General features: G+C 32.4%; 1 protein-coding gene across 1 annotated transcript; it reads right to left on the bottom strand.

Annotated features, from left to right (window-relative positions):
* Nucleotides 1-3,273: 3,273 nt before the first annotated feature.
* LOC128992742 (glucose dehydrogenase [FAD, quinone]-like) lies at nt 3,274-7,495 on the bottom strand. Its single transcript, XM_054416473.1, has 2 exons — nt 7,423-7,495; nt 3,274-5,242 (listed from the first exon to the last, which is right to left on the bottom strand). Exons 1-2 carry the CDS (start codon nt 7,479-7,481, stop codon nt 3,307-3,309), a joined length of 1,995 nt encoding a protein of 664 aa, XP_054272448.1. The 5' UTR covers nt 7,482-7,495; the 3' UTR covers nt 3,274-3,306.
* Between the last annotated feature and the right edge of the window lie 18,470 nt (nt 7,496-25,965).

Raw genomic sequence — 25,965 nt, 5'->3', positions numbered from 1 at the left:
TATCTTACTTATCTATATAATAATTTATCTATGGTAATACTTTATTACATGCAACAATCGTATTCAAACGAAAAAAATACAGTCTATAGAGTGAATTTAACACGAAATTTATAAAACCTACACTTTTGTGTACACAATGCTGAACTGTATAATTGTTCAAATTTAAAATAAAAACTTCACCGAATATTTTATTTTTTTTTTTATTTTATGAGGAATTTCGCCAGCTATGCTGTCATTATCACGAACATAACCAAACTCAAGGTTATGTTTATGTTTAAAGTAAGAAATTTAAAAAATTTGGGTGGTTTAATATGAAAAAATTTTTTTTTTAGGATACATTTAGTTAAAATACAAATATAAAATTATATATGTATAAAAACAAATTCTAAAGTAGGTTTAACTTATATTTTCAAAATTTATAATTTAGTAATGTTACATTTTGATTGGATCATTTAATTACTAAATGGTCTATTTTATTTGTAAGTAATGATTAAAGTTAATTGAGTTCGGTCAATCTTATTAGTAATTTAGTATCAATTATTGATATTTTGTGGTCTGTTTCTAAACAATATTTTGCTATTGCTGGTCCGACTTTATTAATCTCACAACTACACTGAATTTGATAAAATGGCAGATTTTGTTGTATTTTCTGATTTATTTTTAGGATTTCCAAGAATATTTGTATTTATTTATTTCTTTAAAAGATCACATCAGTTTAGCATTTTTCTAAAACGTGTTCTATATATCTTTATATTGTGTGGTATAAATAGTGCTTATCTGTTTTTCTTTGATAGTTTCTACTTTGGTTCTTTTCTCTTTGTTGTTTCTATTTATAGCTTTTATCAACATATTTTAATGATTCTGGTCTCATACACGTAATACCTAGCTACATTGTTTATGGATTTTAGTTCCTTTTAGCGAATTTCCCATATAGGGAATAAGCTATTACCGTAGTACTCATGGTAAGACCTGGACGCGGTACCGATTTTTTTTTCGTTTCGAGGTCCCTAGAGACCAAAAACACCATCCGTTCAAATTAATATATATATGTATATATATATATATGTGTGTGTGTCCGTTAGCACGATAACTCGAGCAAAAATGATCCGATTTTGATGAAATTCGGTAAAAACGTGTAAACCTACGTTTATTCGAACGGGTTCGCGATCCAGCATGATCGGACCATGGGAACGGGGGTTTACGGGGGGTTTTATGGGGTGAAAATAGGTTTTTCGCATTTTTGACCCAAAAAACATAAAATTTAGCAATTTCTTTCCAAACCATTTTGTAGAGCTTAAAAAAAACAAATAATTTAGTATATTGAAGCGTTATTATGCGCCTAATGGTTACGGAGAAAATTCCAAAAAATTGTAAATTTAAAATTCCCATGTTATTCTTATGGAGAATAAGTAAACTGTTGTAGTTTGCTTGTTTATGAACATATTTTGATCAAATTTGAAAAATGTTTTTATTTCTTACTAACTAATAACATAAAAAAACAGTTTTACCTCCCTGATGCAGCAAACCTAAGTACTTGTTAAACTAATCTATATATTAATTTGAAACTGTTTTCTTTGTCACAGCTATTTTGAGAGAACGGCTGGGCGTAGAAACTCGGTAGAGGTGTCTAAAGAAAGGTCTTGGTCTGTAGATGAGCCATCAAAAGAGAAACATGGTGAATTTCCTTGGGGCTCTGCCCCCGTGGCCTTTAAATTCACATCCCATGTTATTCTTAAGGAGGAAAACGGGAGTTTTGTCAGAGCTAATTTGAGAGAACGGCTGGGCATAGAAACTTGGTAGGGGTCTCTAAAGAAAGGTCTTGGTCTGTAGATGAGCCATCAAAAGAGGAAATAGGTAAATTCCCTTGGGTCTCTGCCCCAGAAGCCTTTAAAGTTGCCTCTTCAGATTTGTTTACATTACGACCATATGCATAATTCTACACTGATTTTTAATGCAACAGCTGTTAATATTTAAATTATGATTTATTGAATTTGTCAAAATGAAGTACAGTATTTGCAATGGATTTTTCTGATATTAAAATTGATTTTCTTCTGCATCGTGTCATGTTTTGCAATATGATGATCTATTACCAAATCAGTGGAAAATCCTAATATCACAGTAACTTTTAAAATTATTTCTTATGGAGTTAACTTATATATATTGTATGGGTTGGTTTCTGCCTTTTTTACCACTTCTTGGAGATTGTACGGAGGTGATATTCTTTGGCATATTGCATCTGTAGACGAAATTTGGGTTGGTGTAATTATTACAATGGAAAAGAGTGAGAAATCTTGGTTAATTTGATATAGGCTAAAAATAAAACTGAATTAACACTGTGCTACATTTCTTGAGCAATAATTTAAATAACCGATTTGCAAACAATGGAAACATAGAAAAAGTCATAGAACACAACCAAGTAGAAGAAATAGAAATAATGTTTTTTTTTACACTAAAAACACTAAAAAAACAAGATCAACTTTTTGAAAAAAGATAAGATATTTACAAAAGATTTTTATTATATCTGTTGTGTAGATCGTGAGTATTTCCAAAATCTTTGAGTCGCCTGTAATGCTTCGCAATTGCTCGAATTCGAGCAACAGGTACACTAGTTCTATTTAAATCGGAAATAAATGTTATATTTTTAAGTAGACATTTCAGTGTAAATCAAATGGAAATTCGCTTAGTCTGCAGGTTTGCTGCGGCGGGGGTATATTTATAATTATCTAGAGACTGTGTGGTATTTTAGAGGTGTTATATCATTGAGTTGAAATCCGATCTTTTTTGTTCTGAAGGGTGATCTTGTATATTAAACATGCGTGGGTTGGATATAAAACTCGAGTCTCTACCTCATTATCATTTTACTTTAAATATAAATTTTATTGACGGAAAACTGTTACATTTTTGGACAAAGTCAATAAGATTTTCTTTTTGGTTAAAAATTGTAAATATATCGTCGTTATTAACAAGATTTGTAGTAAATTTAACATTACTTCTTAAAATTTTGTTTGAATATGACTCGTGAAAATATTTGAAAAAAACATAATAATAGATTTCCGATAGCTGTTCCTTCACCTTGAGTAAATAAATTATTCTTCTACTGGAAGGTGTTTTGTGACATGTATGGGGTTTATTAATGCTATAATTTCATCAATCATATATTTTGGCAAGTATGATTAAAATAAATATTTCAATAAAACAAAAAACAAAAAAAATGACTGAGAATATGAAATTAGTTTAAAATGTAAGGTCATGAATACATTAACTACGACAGTGCTACATTACTTTTATTTGCCTTGTAGATTAGTATTACCAGCCTCTATGTGGTATAGGCAGAACTCTGCTGAATGCCTCCACACCATTGTAAGGAGTGCTGAGCCAAGTGTGTTTGATGAGGTCCGAACCTTTCTCTGCTATCATGATGGTTGGGGCGTTGGTGTTGCCTCGTGTAATCTTCGGCATCACAGAGGCGTCGATGACTCTCAGTCTACTCACACCCTGTACCCGGAGTTGAGGGTCTACCACGGCCTCGGGGTGTCCCGGGGGTCCCATGCGGCACGTGCCCACAAAATGATAAGTGGAACTTGACATGTGTCTAAGAAAACATTCCCTGTATGGACGTGAATCATAAGGGAATTTTGAACAACTTCGAACATATACTTCATGAAACCTGGCATTTACTGCTTTGAACGGTTCTGTGAACACCAAACCACGAAGGAAATTAATGGCTTTGCTTACAGTATCAACGTCCCTTGGTTCCGAGTAATAACCTAGATTTATCTTTGGAAACTGTAATGGGTTTTTACTTTGAAGACGGACAGAACCTCTACTTTCTGGCCCGATGAGACATGGTGCTACCAACAGCAGGGGCGAGTGCTCATTAATAGATCTGAAACTCTCAGTGATGTCGTCATTAAGCCCGAGGCTCCTTGTATACTGTAATAATCCAGATGAGTTCTTATTTATGTGCGCAAAATAAACTTGAATATCTGGGTAGTCTAAACCTTTTCTTTCACTTTCCATAAACAATATGAATGAACCCATCCCTATTCCGGCATAAGTACTGTTAAATTTTAATAAGAAGTTAAACATGCTTTGGTTTTGATCAACTTCTGGTAAAGTAACGTCTAGTGATATAATTAAGCCAGCTGGAATAGGATGATCTTCCAATCGTTTACCTACAGGTAGATCGTGTATAACATTAATTCCACGCTCCCATAAATGATCACTTGGACCTATCCCTGAAAGCATTAGTAGCTGTGGGCTTCTTATAGCTCCACTAGACAGAATAACTTCCTTCTTGGCTATAACTCTAACTAAGTAGCCATTACTGTCAATCAACTCAACGCCATATGCCACATTCGTGTTTTCATCGATTAATATTTTGGTTGCTTGCGCAAACTTAGATACTTTCAAGTTTGGTCTATCTTTTATTGGGGTTAAAAAAGCTTTCACTGTGCTACATCGCCTACCCTCCTCCACAGTACCTGATACTCTACAGAACCCTGACTGATATCTACCGTTATGATCAGGGTTTATGAAGTATCCAAGTTCAGATAAACCTCCTACCAAAAGTGCTGGTATTGGTTCTGTATTGTCAATGTTAAGGTCGTCAACCTTTAAAGGGCCACCAACTGAATGGTAGTCAAAGAAATCAGGGGTGCACTTTACTCCTGGAGCTCTCATATCCTCAGACTTTTTAAAATAGGGCAACACGTCTTTATAACTCCAACCAACATTTCCTTGAGCCTCCCAACCATCATAGTCCTTATGGTTTCCCCTTATATATATCAGTCCGTTGTGTGAACTGGATCCACCCAGCATTTTACCCATTTCACAGCTGCATTGACTACCAGTAAATCCTAAACAGGTTGGTTCTTCAGAGTTAGATCGGTAGTGCCATTGATATTCCGTATTGTGTAATGCTCCGCGTAAATTGGGCACTTCAGATGTCTTAGGAGGATCTCCTCCAGCTTCAATCAGGAGGACCGTCCACCCGGCGATCTCTGTCAGTCTATTGGCTACCACGGAGCCGGCAGATCCTGCACCTACGACGATGAAGTCGAACTCCTCCCAGTCCCTAGGGTTGTACTGAGGAGGGTAGTTGCAGGGGTTGGCCAGCTCGCAGTCCGCCTCAGCCAGGGATAAGAACACCTCGTCTATTAGCAGAGCCGCAGTGTCTGAGTAGTGGGAGGAACACGTGCCTTCCAGGAACAACGGGTTGTACGTAGTACACACGTTAGACCTGGAGAGACAAAACGTATAGCATAAAGGTTAAAACAAAGATAGCTTACGCAACATTAAGTTGTTATAAAGAAAATATATGGAATGTTGATTTAATGTAATACCAGAATTCTTTGTGACTAATAAATTGTCTTTTAACATTAATGTAAAAATGAAGTAAAATTATAGTTTTTCACAGGCCATAAAGGGGTATTTATTATATTTCACATACCTAATGAATCGTTCTTTTATAATCAGATACACCTCTTTGCATATTTTATAGCTTAACTTTGTAATATTGTGTATTTTATGTTTTTCTGGAAAGGTATTTTTAATTTAATACCTCTGATTTTACCTCAAGATTCTATTTAATTTAAATTACTATTTATTTTCGTGAAATATAATTTCGTATTGTAACATTCATTTAACAATCCTAACTGATGACTTACACACTAAGACACAATAATTAATGTATCACTACTTTTACAACGAGCCGTTTCAGCCGGCTCAGGTAAAAATATAAGTAAAAAAGGATGACTCATAGTTTTCATGTGCTGTGGAGAAGAATGTTACTCAGACTTTTTTGTCCAAGCAGCGGGAGAGTCCATTTACTAAGGCTTCGTCAATTACGCTGTGGGAGCTGCTCTGCTTTCTGATCTTAACTGGCATGACGTGTTTTATTAATATTAACTTTTTACTATTATGTATCTCAAAGTGAATAAATGTTTGGACGTTTTCCAAGATGTCAGATAGTCTTCAAATGAGAGAATAAAAAGTCATTTGACACTAACCCAGGGCTCCCGTACTAGACCAACATGTGTTTACGGCATTTAGACAGCGGAACACACCATGCATCTCGACCCAGGCCTAACCCAACTCGCAGCAGATGGAAGGCTCCTGGAAGGCTTTCTATAGGTGTATTGTACTAATTACCTAGACAAACCAGGTACTATCTCCATTTTAAGAATAATACATCTTCCTTCGTTTTCTACTAGCATCCTTCACCCAGCATATTTACCTCAAGTGTCACAAATTAATTTCTCCGAACCGTTTTTAATTAAAAAAACCTAGGAGTTAGAAATTTGTGTTTTAACGAGTTCTACACCATCTTTTTCACTGTATGTCTAGACTCTAAATAAGATTAAAGTATTTTCTGCTTTGATAATGTAAATCACTCACTGTAGCTGCGAGTTATGGGTTTACATCGTCCTTTTTAAAGTGTCTGATATAAATCCTACGGGTATAAAGTATACAGTTAACTAACTGTGATTAGTCAATATATTATTTTGTAGTGTATCATAAAATTTCATGTTTTTTTATTAATTGTATGTAGGTTAAGTTAGAGACAATATGTTTGACTTATTGGGGAAATTACGGCCAACCTTGTCAAAATTTTCATTTCAGTAAACGGTAAATTCCTCTATGTGATGTTAACTTGTGTAAATTTTAGGCGGCTAAACTTATTGTCACACCATACTTTCCAAAGGTGGTATTTGTCATTGAACATTATTTAAATAGTTTTAAAGTAATTTATTTATATGTTTCAATAGTTTCAAATTTTAGAAATGTTATTATATTTATCATGTTGTATTTATTTTAATTCATTATTTTGGAAAGTACTGCCCAGGCATTCCCGATGACGTGGAACACACTTTCTTCCACTGCCAGCATTGGGAAAGGCCCCGCCTACAGGCTCAACAGTTCGTAGGTCTGCTGTTGGTGGACACGGTCATACCGATGATGATGGAGGGTGAGGACAATTGGACCTGTGTGTCCCTTTACATCCAGGGTGTTCTCCGCGCCAAGAAGCTTGACCTCGACCGGGATGCGGTGTAGGTCAAAAAAATAAGATAAAATGGGTGATCTAATACAAGGCCTAACAATTGTGTTTACAAGTAATATCAAATTGAATGTTGTTTTTTTTTTTATTCCACTTATTGTCAAAGGCCTATTGAAAAAATACCGTTTGTGATTGATGTTTCTATTGTCAAAGGTGTATATCTGTTCATTGATTTTATACAGTTGGTAATTAAATGAAGTTTATAGATTTAGGTTGGTTTATTAACTACCTACAATACATCTGTCATGAACAATTAACTTTAAAAGATATTGCTTTAAAGTTCCACATACAAAGTTCTGGGGTCTAGGAACTTAGCTATTTTTCAACACATGAACTAGATTATTAACTATAAATTAACTTACCTTACACATACTGTGAACTGGGAACAAAACATTAATATAACACCATAGGGAAAACCCATGACTATCACCCAACAGAATGTTATAAAAAGTACTGTGAAGACCGATAAGAACGAAACAAATAAGGAAAATGCAACAGACTTGAAGGTAAATATTTGATAATGTTTCGATAAGAGATCCAAACCAGACAACTAGGTAATTGAATGCAGTAATAATAAGTGTATTGACCCTAGTTTTTGTTCGGTTACTAAGAAGTATTTGTTCCTTGCAGCTATTGATTACCGTCAGGTGAACAGTGAGTTTGTATGGCCAAGATTTAATGTAGCACATTTATAAATAATGACTAGCCACTAATTACTAAATAAATATTTGTTCGATATAGGGAGTATAACGCTAGAAGATGATTGATTTATTTTAATTGGTCTAATATAATTGTGACTATAATTTTATGTAATTTTAACATGGTAAGTTAAATTTGAAAAAAAAAACTACTTTTAATAAGGCAATTATTTCTTGTTAGCTAATATTGGTTTACGTGTCATTAAGATAGAGTTAAAATAAACAGCAATTACATGAATTATAGTTTTTGAAGTGCATTCATAATAGGCTTATAAGCATTACCTTAAATACTAAGACCTACATCAACTACACACATATTACAGCATATCTAAAGATTCCAATTGAAATGACCCCTACTGCATAATATAAAACGTGTGTTTAAAATAAACTAAGTTACATTAAAAGACTGTGGAATATGAGAGACTAGGTCCTACATTAAAACATTAATAATTACTAATGGCTACATTACCAAGTAATGAAGTCAATCGACTAGTAATCTAAAGTTGGAATTACACAGTAACTTATGTGGGAAAAAAAACATTTCTTGGAATTAAATTATACTCATGGCAATAATGTATAAATTTTACTGAATATTTAGTTGGTTTACTGCTGGATTTAACCTTTACAATGCATTTAAACTTAAGTACATAATATCCACTTTTGAACATTACTTAAGACGAACAGTAAATAGGCTACCAAATTTTCGAGCTGTGATACTTTTAAAAATATTTGTTCTGTTTTGTGAGATATTCCTATACGCTGTACATATTATGTAAAATGGCGTATGTCGTGTAACAAATTTAAAAAGAAATTAATAAACTAATCATAATTGAACATCAATAACTCTATGTAAGACTTAAATAATAAGCTACTAGTCTGGATTGGAGCAAAACATCAAAATGTTTCACGGAAGCGTAATATTATAGTTATACAGGGTGATTGGTACTCAGTGTGACGAACATTTTTTGGTGTAAGTACAAAGTAAATGCAGTATGATGATGCATATAAAATGTTCCAAGTCTAAAAATTAGCTTCCCAAAGAATTATTTTATGTTTTTCAAAAAAAAACTATGTTTAAAACTTAATGCAGCTATTTCTCAATTACCTGTAAATGGATTTAAGTAGATAATGTCATTTTTGTGTTCTACATTAAATTTTGAATAAGAATAATACAAAATGACAGAGGATCAGTTGTAAAAACTCCATTGTAAATAGATTCAAAGATAAAAATTAAGATGTTTGATAAAAATTAAAAAAAACATTGGTCAATTGCATTTGTTCACACCCTGTATACAAGAAAGTGTCGGAATATGTTAAAAACTGCGCAATTTTATAAGCTTTCCAACCATATGCTACACCATAAGCCATAACCATAAGCTTTATGTCTGCTGATGTACGCTTTCATGGTTTGAAGACCACAAAGCATGGTGTCTTTAACATTTAAAACATAGAAAGTCGGCATGTATTAAGCAAAAGTTGTATTTTTGTTTCAGCTTGAACAGTAAAACAGTAAAAAAGTTCCCTGTTTTCTGGCATTCAAACCACTAAAACAAACAAAAAAATATCTAAACCTCAATAGTGTAGCATATGGTTGGAAAGCTTATAAAATGGCGCAGTTTTTAACATATTCCAACACTTTCTTGTATACAGGGTGTGAAAAATGCAATAGACCATAGTTTTTTTTTAATTTGTATCAAACATCCTAATTTTTATCTTTTAATCTATTTACAATGTGTGACGTACTTTTCCACACTGAAACATATAACACTAGTTTACATGCCAGGTTTAAGTACCACGTGTACCACCTTAGTTAGAACTTGTAGGCTATGCCTAGGAATAGGCTAGACATAGGAGTAGGCTAGTTTGACCCCCCCTCAAAATAGGCACGTTACAAATGGAGTTTTTACAACTGATCCTCTGTCATTTTGTACTATTCTTATTCAAAATTTAATGTAGAACACGAAAATGGCATTATCTACTCAAATCCTTATACAGGTAATTGAGAAATCGTTGTATTAAGTTTCAAAGCATGGTTATGTTTGTAAAACATAAAATAATATTTTGGGAAGCTTATTTTTAGACTTGGAACATTTTATATGCATCATCACTCTTCATTTACTTTGTACTTACTTCAAATCTTTTTTTCACACTGAGTACCAATCACCCTGTATATGTTAGGGAGATTTTTCATAAATTCCATGTATCCTATATCTTTAAAACTCAACGTACTGTATACCTGTACTTTACGAAGCTTCGCACGAATAGAAACAAATCTCTACTGATGAATGATTCACGATTACTACTTGGATTTAAATGAAAAATGTGTAGCCAAAACCTTAATTCAAATATTTATTTCGCCAATGAAATAACACCAGCTATTGCCATTAAGCAGAAACGTTTCCATGTTGACCTACAGTCTACAACCATTGTGAAAACTTTACTTTGGATTGCTGCTATTAAGCTGTAGCTGTTAACTTTATTAAAATTAAATTTTTACTATTAACTGTTAGCAATTCTTTTTTTATATTTAGTTAGCCAAGCTAGCGAAACCAGCCATATATCATTTACAGTTCTTTAAAGTCATCATCAAAGTTGTTCACTAAGTTGCTGCTGTCTATTTAACTGGTAACTGTGGTCATTCATTGGAGAGGCTATTGTACCATAGAATAAAGGATCTAGTTGGTTAACAGACCTGCCGGTTATTAACTAGTGATGGTTACAGTGACTGATGAACTCTATGGTGAATTCCAAACCAAGCTTTATCGAGCTTTAACGTTTGAGTGAGAGAAGCCTGTCAAGAAGATTAACCTGTCCTTTAATCTACTATTGGTCAAAGATATACGTTAACATGTAGATTGAATCACCTTCTTGTGATTGTTCATACTTGCATGCAATTAAATTGAACATTATTTATATTTTTTCGATCTTCTTATTTAAAGACATACAATATGTTTAACTATGGGTTTTTTGGAGGGTAAATAGAAGTTACATATAATAAAAACAAGTAAAATGTAAGTTCTAACTAAGTAGATGTTACAAAAATACGTTGTATAAAAAAAAATTAAAAAAAATTAAGGAGGTGTATGTAAAAATAAGTGATCTTTAAACAAAAAATCCATAGTAATCAATATCTAAAAAAAATCAATGATCGTAAATGCAGAAAACAGAAATATACTTCATTATGCTGTATTTCACTTTCACCTTCCGATTTAATTTAAATACTAAAAGATTGGTGTAGAATACATGTTTTAAGCGATGTAGTGTTTTTTAGTATGGTGGCCATCTTCAACTCACATAGGAGCCATCTTCAGGCCAGAAAATATGTCCACTTACTTCATTTCAAGGTCGTCAGTTAATCATAAATTTACGGATGGATCCTTAAATGAAGCTAGAAGACATCTTTGCTGGCCTGATTATAACTCCTATGTGAGTCAACTGGTTGTCATACTGTAACATGCCATGCTTTGTAGGCCCTAAATACAAGTATTCTACATCAATTCATTAAATACACTGTATGGTTGATACTTAAAATACAGAACACATCATTGCCTGCAACTTCACTACCCTGGACAGCCATGTCGACAATAACTACAAGGTAGTAATTCCTATGTTGTCAACTAATAAAGAAATAGCTCTAGTCGTTATTCAGAACGAATCGCAAATATGTTCGGCGATGATTTTCAAACTGTATTATGAGATTCCTGGTTGCGGTAAAGAACAACAACCACGGCAGATTTTCAGTATATAGTTCATCGTCTACAAGGTCTTCTATTATTTAACTTTTGCCTCTCATCATATATTTAGAATCTGTGAGCAGAGCGGCAACACCGGTTCCTTAAGATGCCCCCAAACGAAACCTGAAGTTAAAATAACTTTGTTTATCCTTGGAGATCATTACAGAGATGACGAACTTCAGATGTTTAGTCACTTGTATTAACACAGAGATAATTAAATGTACTCTCTATATAATACCTACTCCAAATGCATTTGTATTTATGGCCAAAAAAGGAAATTTATTTTATACATATACAAGGGATTTTTGATAATAATCAAACAAAAGTAAATGTGTTATGAAAACATAAAAACTGCATAGTACATTTTAAGAACATTTAAAATTTGCTTGATGTTTTACTAAGGTAAAATACTCTGTTAAATCTTCTCCACCGCAGCAAACTAAAAGTCAAACATGCCTTCCAGGAATAAGATATGGAAATGACGAAAGTTTGATCAAGTCGATTCAGAATATCGGATCTTCTGCTGCACTTTGGTGCTAAGAATCTCTAGAAAACATTTTCAAATCCGACCTTCAACGTTACAGTTTATTAGATAAATAGATGCATTTATTTATGCTTTAATACACTTTAAACTACTGTATAGCATTAAAACAAAGTTCATATGTGTGTTTTCTTTGGCGGATATGTGTATAAACAGTAAATATTTGTTTATAAATATAAAAATAAGGACTTACCCATAAAATAAGGTTTAGATGGATTATTTAAAATACGATATTTTGATCTAGGCATTAAAATTATAAATATTCAAAGCAAGTAGGGTTAACAATTTATTATTTCTCCCTTTGAATGGAGCACGTGAAAAGCCCCCGTAATATTGTATGACAATTCAAAACACAAATTTACATATCACCTATGAATGCCAGTTACCTTATCTGCAATATCTGCCCTATCAATCTTAGCAGGGATGATGTGTAGACCAAGATTTCGCCAGTTATGTGAGGTTTAAATACCCCCGCCGCAGCAAACCTGCCGTCTAAGCGAATTTCCATTTGGCCGAATTGATTTTCAATTGATCTATTTAAATAACATTAGGTTTAACGAGTACCTAGGTTTGCTGCTACAAGGAAACTAATAAAGTAGTGTGTTTTTAGTAAAATATTGATAGCTTACTATAAAATAAATAAATTTGCCAAGTTTGATCAAAATATATCCATAAACAAGCAAAGTACAACATTTTACAATATTCTCCATAAGAATAACATGGGAATTTTAAATTTACAATTTTTTTAGTTTTCTCCGTAACCAATAACCGTACAAAAACACTTTGATATACTGAATTGTTTGTTTTTTTAAGCTCTTTAAGAAGGTTTAGTGAAAAATTGGGAAATTTTGTGTTTTGAGGGTAAAAAGTGAGAAAAACCTATTTTTACCCCATAAAACCCTGTTCCCATGGTCCGATCATGCTGGATCGCGAACTCATTCAAGTTTATCCCGCCTTACACCTTCAAACCAAATTTCATCAAAATCGGATAAAAATTACTCAAGTTATAGTGTTCACGGACACACATATATATATATATATATATATAAATCTATATATATATACCTATATATATACATATATCAAAATTTGAACGAATGGTGTTTTTGGCCTCTGGGGACATTAAAATGAAAAAGTAAATCGGTCCCGGGCCTAAGTCTTACCATGAGACCTACGGTAATAGCTACTTCCCTATAGGGAAATTCGCTAAAAGGGCATGCCTGGCACGGACCGGGATTGCGCTAACGCTACTCCAGGGTGGTAACTAGGTACGCTGTCGGACTCCGTAACAAATCGTCCTGTACATCATTTTTATTATTTATGCGTTAATGCGGATAACCCGGAATCGCGGATAAATGAATACAGATAAAACGAGGTTTTAGTGTAGCCTGGTAATCAGGAGGAAGATGGAATCCAGCCTAACCTAACCTAACCCGATAATGAAGGGAGAAACTAAAGTTGAACTGTGATTTGAACTGGGGGGGGGGTATTGACGGTGCGTTTTGGGGGGTATATTTGGCAGTGACGATTTGCCGGTGTCCAATTGGCCCTAGTGGCGCAATCCCGGTGAACCGGGGATAATGTAAAGCCCATCACTTGGAATTTTATGCGTAAAATAAAGTAGCCACGTGTTTTACCTTTTGACATTAATCCAAAGTTTTTGGTTTATTTTCTAATATTTCACATATATTGAATGCAAAATAATAGTAATTTTATTAATACAAGGTTGAAAATCACGAAAAAATCAATTTTATAAAAACTTATGCTCTGTTATGGCATACAATTAACTATGTTTTATCATTGTATAAGTATTGCACGGAACAAGTTCATATACTCAAATAAAAAAATACCCTAAAATTAATTTTGATGTCAGCTTGCCATTTTCAAAAATCAATATAACCATTTATTTTGGGGATTGCCCAACTCCGCGCAGTGGTCAAATTTAATCTGAGGAAAAGTTTTATGGCCCCCGAAGGGTTCAGCCCAACTCCGCGCGGTGGTCACTTTTAGTGTCAAGTCCAACTCCGCGCGTTGGCCACTTCTAATATCTACGGTAGTTGTTTTGGAAAAGTTTTAACCAAAAACCAAGGCTACAGCACATTTCCATGGACGTGAGTTGAAGTTTCAAAAAAGTGTGCTGCTGTTATTAAAATAATACCCCCGCCGCAGCAAAACTGCAGACTAAGCGAACTTCCATTTGCCTGATTGCATTATCAGTAAAATATATCTTTGAAAATATACCATTTATTCCCTATTTAAATAGCATTCGTTTAATGAGTGCACATAGGTTTGCTGCAAGAATCAGTGTAATAAGTGTTTTTGTGAAATGTCAATCGTTAAGTGTAAAATAAATGCATTTCCAAATTTAATCAAAGTACGCTCCTTTTACAGGAAATTACAACAATTTACTTATTCTCCATAAGAATAACATGGGAATTATAAAATTAAAATTTGTTGGCATTTTTTCTGTAACCATTTTGGCGCATAATAACACTTCGATATACTAAATTATTTGTCTTTAAGCTCTACAAATTGCTTTTAAAAGAAATTGCAAAAATGTATGCTTTTAGGGTCAAAATTGGGTCGATTTTTTCCCATAAACCCCAGTTTCCATGGTCCGATCGTGCTGGTTCGTGAATTCGTTCAAATAAATGTAGGTTTAACGTTCATATCAAATTTAATCAAAATTGGATCATTTTTGCTCGAATTATCGTGCTAACGGACATATATATATTTATATGAATTCGAACGGATGGTGTTTTCGGCCTTTGGAACATAAGAGCGAAAAATTAAATCAGTGGGTCCAGGTCTTACCATAATACCTACGGTAATAACTTATTCCCTATATGGGAAATTTGCTAAAACGTTGGTCTGGGTCTGGCTTCAATGAAAATCCTCTTCATAGACGTCAAATTCGTCATTTAACAAGACGTAAAAGAAATATTTTAGCTTATTATACAAGCAAAATTATAGATTCACAACAGGAGGTGAAACTTAAAAACCACTATGTAAGAAGTTTAAAAAGTCCGTGCGAAGAGTGGATACGTATGAAAGTTTCTGAAATTCACAGTTCAAAATTATTTAATATGCTAATACATCTTATTATAAGGAATATGTCGGCCTTAGTCACTAACAAGACTACAAGATCGCGCCACTCATCCTACACTCATCCTTCACTCATATTTGGGTTAAAATACGCACATAGTGGCGTCCCCATCTTAACTAATTGATAATTGATAATTGATATTATTAACGATTTCATGAGCTTACGTTACACTTGTGTGCTGTGATCACGGATTTTACCTTTTTATACAGCAATATACTGCAAATTTGCTGTTATCTCTTTTTGTTTGAAAAAAAAAAAAAACTTAGCTCTGCATCTAACAGTGGCTACAATGGACTTTTTAATGAATAACAAAACAACTTAATAATTTCTACCAATAACATTTAACAACGGAAACATTTAAAATTATTTTTGTAATCAAATTTAAAGTATAAGTTTGTTTTTGAGGTGTGCCAATAATGTGATTTAGTTTTTCTGGAAAATTAATAAGATATTACTTAGGCCTACCGGTACTGTGATTTTTAAAATATTTACGATCGTAAAATGTTTTACTAAGGTTAATATTGCTTCGCATTTTAAAGCTAATAATTATTGTTTAACTATATTAATTTAAATTTATTATGGTTTGAAATAAGTGTAACTTTTGAAAATTTGTAAATGATTTTACCGATTCAATTTTAGTAGACTAATAATTTGTATTTTATTTTTAGTCCAGATATTAAAATTGATTGTTCTTTTTTGTTGTTTTTTGTTTTGTAAATAATATACACGATGTTTATGTTAACGATGATTAATTTGATGCAAATCTGTGTTAGAGGACTCTTATTAATGTTTGATAAAAACCACCAATTTTGGCTCACTTGCCTTGGAATTTTTAACATTTTGTACGTAGAGTAATTAAATATAAAGTCAATTTTGAAGTCTGAAGTTCTATTAAAATTCCTATACTGCTTTAAGTATTGATATAATTTTGTATTGCAAGTCATAAAAAAAACATAGACGTTTGTCGGCCGTTTTTTCCAATTTGAGGAGTGTAGCTAACTGTTGTATGAAACAGAGATTACAGCTAATTTGTTATAGCAATCTGCGGTTGTAAACAAAACTAATATTTTTGAACTTGGTACTAAAGTTCAGAGAGCTCATAAGCCCAGTAATATGAATGATTGACTATTGTAGAATTTGGAAAGTATAAATTCACAGTCACTCTTTCTCACGGTAGTGGTTTTTAAGCTTCACCTCCGTTAGGTATATCTTATCCCTTTTCCTTTCCTAATAATGATAAACATAGCGTAAAGTATAACACAATTTCAAGGTTCAAACACCAACTCTCAGCCGTCAGGGCTGTGAGAGCCAAAATTGACCACTGCGCGGAGTTGGACATGTGCCGCGAGGGATCCGAAGTGACCACTGCGCGGAGTTGGACAGTCGGTTTTGACAGATTTCTGACCACTGCGCGGAGTTGGAATAAGCCCTTTATTTTAACTTATTTAGAGGATACTAAGCATAAGTAAATTTTTATTTTTTTATTATTACGTACCAACCTGTTTGTAATGAAACGTAATAATCGGCTTTCAGCTGTAAGATCCTACAAGCCACAATAGTTTTACGCGAAAAGCGTCAAGTTTGTCCCGTTGAGCATATTTTAATTTGCAAGACTAATAGTCAATGATAATAACGCGAACCTAAATGACGCGCTAAGTTAAGTCAAATCCTGTCTAGATGATGAATTTTGAATAATTTAAAATAAGGGTTCATACATTTGTGTATACAATTATGCTTCTTATTGGCAGTTCCTGAGGTTTTTTTATGTCCAGTTACTGATAATTGTGAGTTATGACTGGTATTGTATGCGATCCACTTTAGTTAGGATAGTACATTTCAAGTGACGTGAACTAAATGCAATACGTATACATAATACAATGCATAGAAAGCATTTACCCAAATGATAACCTGTTAAAAGCCAGATAAAGGTTGAAGAACGAGCTCAAGGCTGCGGATATTGCATTTTCTTATCGGTTTCTCTCTCCATTTATCGCGCCACTACATAAATCATGCCTTTGAAACAAAAGCGTTTTGCAATTTTTGTAAATATATATACTTCTTTCGGTACTTGAGTGGTGAGACGCCTCAAAGTCACACTATTTTAACTGCCCTGCACTTGATTCGTTGAATGGAAAGTTAATGTTTTTTTTTTTTCAAGTTTACAGTTTTAGCCATCATGTGTTGATCTATTAAATACAATTTTATTTTTCAAAATTTAATTTCTCGTTGAGCTAAACTCTTAAGAAGTTTTACTTAAAATCTTACATTATTTGTGAGGAAGGTTATTGTTCTTAATTAACATTGTTTGCTATTTTAATATTCTTGTAAATGTTCAAAAGTGAAAGTTTTTCTTATTTACACTTCACAAACTAGAAACGACAAGATGTTTATGAAGTGATTATCTCGTACGAATAATTACTTCACTACATTAATTATGTATCATTAAAATGACTAGTAATGCTAACGTAATATGACATTCTTCAAAATTAAGTAATTCTTTTATTTTTGATTGTATACCGCGTTATTGAAAAGTCCGGGAACGGTGTGATATATTTTTTACCATTATGGATGAACAAATGAGACTTGGTATATCAATAATAACTATAAATGTTTACTCTTTAAGCTATTAAAATTTTTTACCCTTAGGGGATGGCCCGGAAGCAGCGTAGGTTGAGTTTGGTTAAAGTGAATGTCTTAGTAAAACACATTGCCACAAATTCGAACTCAACGGAAAACCGAGTCAAAAACGACACCAAGATTCATTGAATTTGCAGTGTAATTATACGCTATATGGATATAATATACTTCCTCAGGCCCGCCCGCTAGAATTCGGAAGAAAATCATAGACTTATGCATAGGTTGGTATGCACATCATATTAAAGGTCTTAGGATAAAATGCGGCACATTTTAACTCAAAAGGACAACTGAATAACAAATGGCAGCCATTTAAATATTCAAAATGGCAGATTCACGAAATATATAAATTGATTCCATTTTGGACTCGATTGTGCATTTGAGTTAGAGTTTGCGGCAGTGTGGTTTACTATCTACCACCTTTAATTTTATATCAAACTTGACCTATACTGCTCTTTAAGATTTATGTCTGACTCCTCGTGGGCCGACCTCTTATAGATTAAAAATGATAACAGTTTAAAAGAGTAGACTTTTATGGCCGTTATCGATATACCAAATCTCATTATCTATAATGGTAAAAATATATTGCATCGTTTCGGGACTTTTAAATCGCACCTTCTAATATAGTTATATCAATCATTAGGCAAACTAATACGTCGTGACCATTAAATCGAATATGCTATATCTTAAATAAATAATGAGATATAAATTTACATTCTGTAAATAAAAAACGTAACACAATTTTTTGTAAAAAAATGGCTTTTCATATTAACAATTATCATATTCATTGGTTGTAAACACATATAAATATAAACGGTAAAACTGAAAAAACAAATCTAAGAAAGTAAGAACAATGTTTTTGACTGTTCTGTAAAACACATGTCATTGATACTAAATGGTGTGTAAACCCAGTGACAAAGCTATTTATTTTTCAAGGATAAACTATTTCAAGGCATATCTTTACCAGGTTGGCAGGTAACTTACAGGTAGAGTTTAAGCAAACTAAACATCATTGCAATATCCAAGTTTCCTCTAAATAGTGGTAGAAGGAAATGTGTTGCCCTAAAGAAACATTAACCGCTGCAATGAGTTCTACTTGAGTATAGCCTTCTTATGGTCATGGACGATGATTGCTCCATAAATGTTCTTCGTGATGGTGATTACCTCTATCGTCATTATTTATTTTACGTTTCTCACATAGATTATTAAACTGTCAGAAAAGGTATGTAACTTAACGTAAAATAAGAACTAGTTAGTGGGAGTAAAGAAGGGCTTGGCTTAAGAGGTATATAAAAAATATGTATATAGCTTTAAACTAAAAGTGGGCTGTTTATTTCGGGAAACTAGTGATCAAACTTGCCATTTTGAAACCAGAAAAATGTTGACACATGAGGATTATCGTCATGTGTAGTTTTATCGTTAAAGTCGGTTTTTCCAAGGCGCGGAAGTGGAGAGCGGAGAGAGGAACGCGGAGAGCGGACTCCACGTGTCTTAGGTAATTTTATGTTACTGTTTTCCTAGAAGCGGAGCTGAACAACATGTTAATCTATTTTCAGTTTTCCGCGTTCCTCTCTCCGCTCTCCACTTCCGCGCCTAGGAAAACCCAGCTTTAGTGTACTTTATCGAATAAAAACAAACACACCTTGAACAAGAGTTGCATATAATATTTTGTCGAAATTTTCCTTAATGTGATAACTTGGAAAAATATTAATAAGCTCAAAATTTACTTACAGCATTCATGTTATGCTTTTCCTTTTGCCATGCTTTATAATTAATTGTTGCGACTTGCCTAACCCCTTGCTAACCTCAACAACAAAAATATTCACATGCTCTAGTTTGTTGACGAAACACGCAAACGCACGAAAACTCTTCTATTGTAATCAACAGCTTTGTTATTAGCTGTATCCAACAATGGTAGCGGTTCAACTGTGAAATTAGGAACAATTTTGCATATCACACTTTAATGGGTTCACAATAGAATGGAAGTTATGGAATTATTCATTGACCCAATGATACTTACTGACTATACGATACGTAAAATCATCTGACAAGGAGTGTATTCAAATGTAATTTAAAATATTGTTACAACCATGTCAAGATTTAATTATTTTCTTTGTCAAGGATCCAAATTTTAGTGAATAATTTTCATACCTAAGGTACGTATGGTTCATAATCTTTTAGTATTGTTTTGAAATATAATCATTTCATTTAGTAGTACGAAATCGAAAGTTTACAGATTTGTATGTGTGGAGAATGGTCGTGTTTCTAACCCACAGCACATTGAACAAGTGATTTCAATCGAACCCATAACAGAGAGTTTCCACTTAAACGATTACCTTAACATTTTGACGTACTTATACAGTAATGGTTTATACATTTTAGAAATCTCATGTGATTTCTCTAAGAGAAAATTAAATTAAGTGGATATCTTTTTAACTCTGAGTATTGTGAAGATTAGCACAAAAATAACCCAATACTTTAGGTGTGTTTGTCATATTTATAGTGGGTTATCTATTTGAACTTTCCACTGATACAAAACAACTTTAACTAAATATTCAAGTGTTGCATTATAGTATGCATAAAAATAACACTTTTTTATACTGCATACTTCTGCTATTTAAAATACGATAAGAGACTACCGATTCTTGTAACTGTATATTAAAACAACAAAATCAGTAACCTGCTGAGGAATATATTACTTTAAAACTTTGTACAAGGTTTTCATGATATTTTTGGTTTAGCAAGTTTAAGGAGACATAAATATAGTACACGTTGAATATGGAGATCAATAATAACTGTTAGTTGATTATAAAACCTACTAACTGTTGATGCAAAAGCATATTATACCAGTTTAGCATTGCTAAAAAAGAGCCTTTCTCTAATACGTGGCAAATTACACGAGTTCTAGTAATTTAACACTATAATGACCAAAAACATAAGACGCGTTACATACATACTTGTTTATTAAGGTTGGTTGTACTGGAGTTACATAACTAAGCTTTCAGGGTATAATTAAAGCAAGTATCCCTTGTGTTCAAAACTTGTAAATACTCGTGTACAAACACCAAGGCCTTTCATTTAATAAACGATATCTTGTAAGATGAAAAAGCCGCTTTTAAATATTCAAACCTCAGGGTTTAATTCCTCCTGTTTAATTTCTTCAGGCTCAAATTTAAATTGTAAGGTAGGCCTTACATTCATGAAATATACATAGTGAATGGTCGATCACTGTAAGCCAAGTTTCAAGAAGTTACTATCAAAGAAAAGTTTAAGCCAGAGTAGTGCTAGAATAATTTAAACTAAAAAGATTTAAATTTATAACTGGAATATGAACCCACAAAAAGGCTTTATGAGAATCAAATTAAACATCAAAAGCGTGTTTAGCTGCCCTAACGTTTTGGTCATATGGTGATTATGAACGCTGGTCTGGGATTAAATAAAGACTCCTAAGCAGACACTGTATTAATAATAGTTTCAAAGAAGAATTATGAAATTTGTTATAATGGAAAATAGCAGTTTTATTTTCATTTAGCAATTTAAACAATAAAAATAATGCTTTAGTATGATAATGCACAATTAATTTTGAGAAGTAAATATTTTGTGGCCAAAAATGTCTGCATTGGGGTAGAATCAGATAGTTTTTCAACTAAAGTTGATAATTAAGTTAGCCGAGAAAAGGTAAATACCACGTAATAAAAATATCGTTTATTGAAAATTTACTAGGATGGATTTTATGTGAAACACTTTGAAACGCTTTTACTCTTTTCATTTAAATTACCTACCAAAAATGTTAAAAAGTATTTACACATATTAAAAAATTAATGCCCTAATTACTTCTATGAAATATTTCATTTGTATAAACTACTTTAAACATGCAAATTAATCAAAAACTAAAGTGTTTCTTTCGTTTCAATATTCTTATACCAATAAACAAACTTAACGAATCATTAAAAACCTACAGCCTAACTAACTCACACTTTACAACATTTCTTAGTAAAACCACTCCCAACCGAAATACATTAGCCTATAAAGTGGGTAATTGTATAGGTGGAACTCCAGAATGTGTCTGGCTAATCTAGACTGAGGAGTTGTGTTACAACCGGACTCAAGTTGTCCCAATATGATGATAGCGAGTTGCACCAGTGGCCACTTTAATATTTATTTATTACATGCACGGCAAACACTATTTTACAAAAGAGTTGAGTTGAGATTGATAAAAATTGATGTGACTTAAAGTGGAATAGTTATAGTGCAATCAATAATTAAATATTATAACAAATATGAAATGTTAATAAATAATATGAAATATGATAATATGAAAAACGATAACAACACAGTTTTGATGAATAAATATACATGATTTACAGGACGTAACAGCTATACAGGCATGTTGCACGAAAAACAATATAAATAGACAATTTAACAACATAAAAACAATTATAAATAGACTATTAACAACGAAAACTACATAAAATAGTATTGACTGGATGTCCTGCAGTGTTCATTATGTCCTCATAAAAAAAGCCTTATATTAATGTACAGCAAAACAATAGCGTTTAGGTGTAATTATAGCTGTAAATGTAATAATAAACCAATGATTCTGAAAAATGATGCAAGCAGTATTTTTGCAATTTCTCAGTTAAGTTAGAACTAAAATAAAAAAGTTATTTTTAAGTATTATGATATTTATAGGATTTTAATTGAATATCCACAATGCAATGCCTAATACCCTCGACACAGCAAACCTCAGAAATAGCGAATTTCCATTTGTCTGATTGGATTTACACTAAAATTCATCCTAAAAAATATCGCATTTATTCCCTATTTAAATACAATTAGTTTAACGAGTACTTAGGTTTGCTCAACATGGAGGGTAAAAAAGTGTTTGTTGTTATAAAATAATAATACTGTAGTTTCGTGAGAAATGAATGTATATTCCACATTTGATCAAACTATATTCGTAAACAAGCTAACTACAACAGTTGACTTATTCTTCATAAGAATAACATGCTATTTTTAAATTTAAAACTTGCTGGCATTTTATCCGTAACTATTAGGCGTATAGTAACATTCAATATACTAAATTATTTGCTTTCTTAAGCTCTAAACAATTAGTCTGAAAGAAATTTTAAAATTGAGTGTTGTCAAAAATGGGAAAACCCTATTTTTACCTCATAAAATCCCCCATAAACCCCCATTTCAATAGTTCGATCATGCTGGTTCGCGAACTCCTTCTAATAAATGTTGGTTTACACGTGTATAACAAATTTCATCAAAATAGGATCATTTTTGCTCGAATTATCGTGCTAACAAACACATGTATATATGAATTTGAACGGATAGTGTTTTCGGCCTCTAGAGACCTCAAAACGAAAAAGTAAATCGGTCCCGGGTTCCAGGTCTTACCATGAGTACTACGGTAATAGCTTATTCCCTATTTAGGAAATTCGCTAATACAGAGGAACAACCTTACATGGAGCTTAATAATTGTATGAAAAAGTAGTTTCTAAAATCCCTTCAAAACGCCTAAAATACTATTTGTTATTTAAACAAGTTAATGATTGGATTTATGTGCATCATTAGAGATTTAATATATCTGAAATATTACTTTATAATTAATTCACTTAAGATTATCTGCAAGGATGGGGAAAGTTAGTTGATTTGAATAACATTTCAATCTTGGTTGAACAGCTTATGCTAAGGTGACCTCGTGTAAAAAAATGATGAAATAAATAGATTTTTAGGCTTTACCCGTCACAGTGCATTACCTCAAAGGTAAGTATAATCTATTTATCCTTTATTGTTTGCTGTAAATATTAACTGTTAAGCTAGTAAACTGTACTACTAGCTATAGTTGAACTGTGTGGTGGTGGTAAAATATTGTTTATACTACGTTTGCTAAACCGGTTATAGAATAACGACAGTACTATAGTCACCTTGAAAGTTATGAACTAAGTTGTGCCTGTTTAACTGTGGTTTGTCTTTAGAGATTCCGTTGTACTATGTAGTAAATGATCGAGTTAGTGAACAGTTTCTTAACGGGTTAGGTTAGCCTGACAGTTACTAACTAACTAGTGATCGTTTCAGTTACTGATGCATTCCACTGTGGAATTGCAGATTAAGTTTGATCAAGTTCTGGGGAGTGAAACATTGTAACCTAAGGCAATAGGTCAATGTTTCTTAAATTTACATAAGGTTTGAGGTATTCAAGTTAATGGGAAACTTTAATCACTGTATTTTTCCGTATGTACTTGCATGTAAATACATACAACATTATCCATCGTACCTATCTTTGGAAAGAAAATGTTTAAACAACTTTTTTTAAATTATAACAATGAAACACCAGTTTTGTTCAAAATGAAAAGTCCAATAATATCAAGTAAATTTAGTAGTTTTTATTACCAAGTGATAAATATTGACATTAATATATGAACAATAAGTGATATCTTCTTAAATTAAATTAAATGTTCATATTGAAAGTATATAATTTTATTAAGTAAAGTTGTATTTGAAAATTAGGTTTTCACAGTAATCGTAGTAATACGAATGATAAAAACGAAAATACAATATTAGGTTGATAGAAAAGGACACATCATTGGCTGTAGAATGTTGTTAAGTTGAATACAACAACAATAAATATCCACCTCATAACTTGTGTCTGACTCATAAGTTCCATAAAAAGGTATACCTTTGGTAATAATACATATAAGTTAAGGATAAAACAGTTTGATTTTTTCTTTTTTATAAGTATCCATATAGGCCTATATTATTACATATTTTAACAATAGCGTTTATTTCTTTTACAAAAAAAAACAAAAAAAAAACACATCTTAGATGACGATTGTATTTTATACAAAAGAATGAAATGTTAAAATCCTGATCTACATATGTAAATCATAATACAGTGCAGACTGGTATTTCAGACTGACAGTTGAGTAACAAATGGATTAAATTTGTCCCACACATAGTTCATGTAACCATTGTAACCAGTTTGTTATTGTCTGCGTGTTTCGCGTAGTGTTTATCAATGGTAGGTATGCAGTCGGTTTCCTTATCACCTAACCAAACTTAGTCAGTTTACGTTGAAGTAATAAATGCTACACACACTGTTAAGTGAATTATATAGACTTTGTATTAAATTATACCCAGCACCTCTTTCGACCGTTACAAAAATAATATTATTTTTGAATTGTTTATTTCATTAAGGAAAGAACGTTGGGATTAATTGGATGATTGTAATACTAGGATTAACAATTTAAATTATGAAAATCTTTAGAATATATTGTTCTTAGATATCACATGAAATAAATGTCGACAATTTCACTAGATAGGCCTTGTGTTGAAATACGTATAAATCTCACAGCTGCGGACTTATCTCCGTTTAACAGGTGAAATATGGCGAGGACGTGTCTAGAATAATCTTCGGTGACCATTGTGTATTTTGATTGTGAGCTTTTGAATCAGTCTTAAATATATTTGGTTCTTTTGGTATTTTATTTTTACACGAGGACTATCTCTTTGCACAGCTACCTCTGTGCACAGATTTGTGCACAGACATCTTAAATTTAAAGATGATACGGGGATTGAAAAAACTTTGTTTGTAATGAGTTTTTTTTATTAGAGCATGTTTTTAATTAGTCTAGAGATATAAGTGATGTTTAAGAACGCGCTCCTTACTACTTTCCCTTCTTTCCACCAAGTTTTGCCTCTGCTGGGATTCCGAATACACCAGGTTTCGTCATCTCCAAGATACCCCTACAACAATAAATCAAATTTCATTACACTTTCCGTTCATAATTTTTGATTGAATATGAATAAACTTAAAAACTTGAATAAAACAAATAATGAATTTTACCTTGGTCGAGCTAATGTGTAAAAAACATAGTCATTAAACTTAAGATTTGATTTCCTCTAGGGACCTTTATAGTTGTCTTTATTTCACAAGCTGAACAGCGTTGTACTAGAAGGTTTTAGTATTCTGTTTGAAAAATAAAAAAAACTTTGAACTGCGGGTTGAAAACGCTTAGGACATTGTGATGAATCAAATTTTTCTGATATAGTCAGTAAAAACAAAACGTGCCAACTTGTTATTTACTCTTCCTTAGTCCAGTGTTTCTGTGCAACTGTATGATATAAGATGTACCTGGAAAATAGAAAGGTAAAACAAATTTTCTTTGTTTAATAGGTTGTAT

This window comes from Macrosteles quadrilineatus, unplaced genomic scaffold (genome assembly GCF_028750875.1).
Source record: "Macrosteles quadrilineatus isolate MER2022 unplaced genomic scaffold, UCM_ALF_1.0 Scaffold_4__1_contigs__length_99947679, whole genome shotgun sequence".
NCBI lineage: Eukaryota > Metazoa > Arthropoda > Insecta > Hemiptera > Cicadellidae > Macrosteles > Macrosteles quadrilineatus.
The sequence above is the reverse complement of the archived record's forward strand: the minus strand, read 5'-3'. Positions and strand labels throughout refer to the sequence as shown.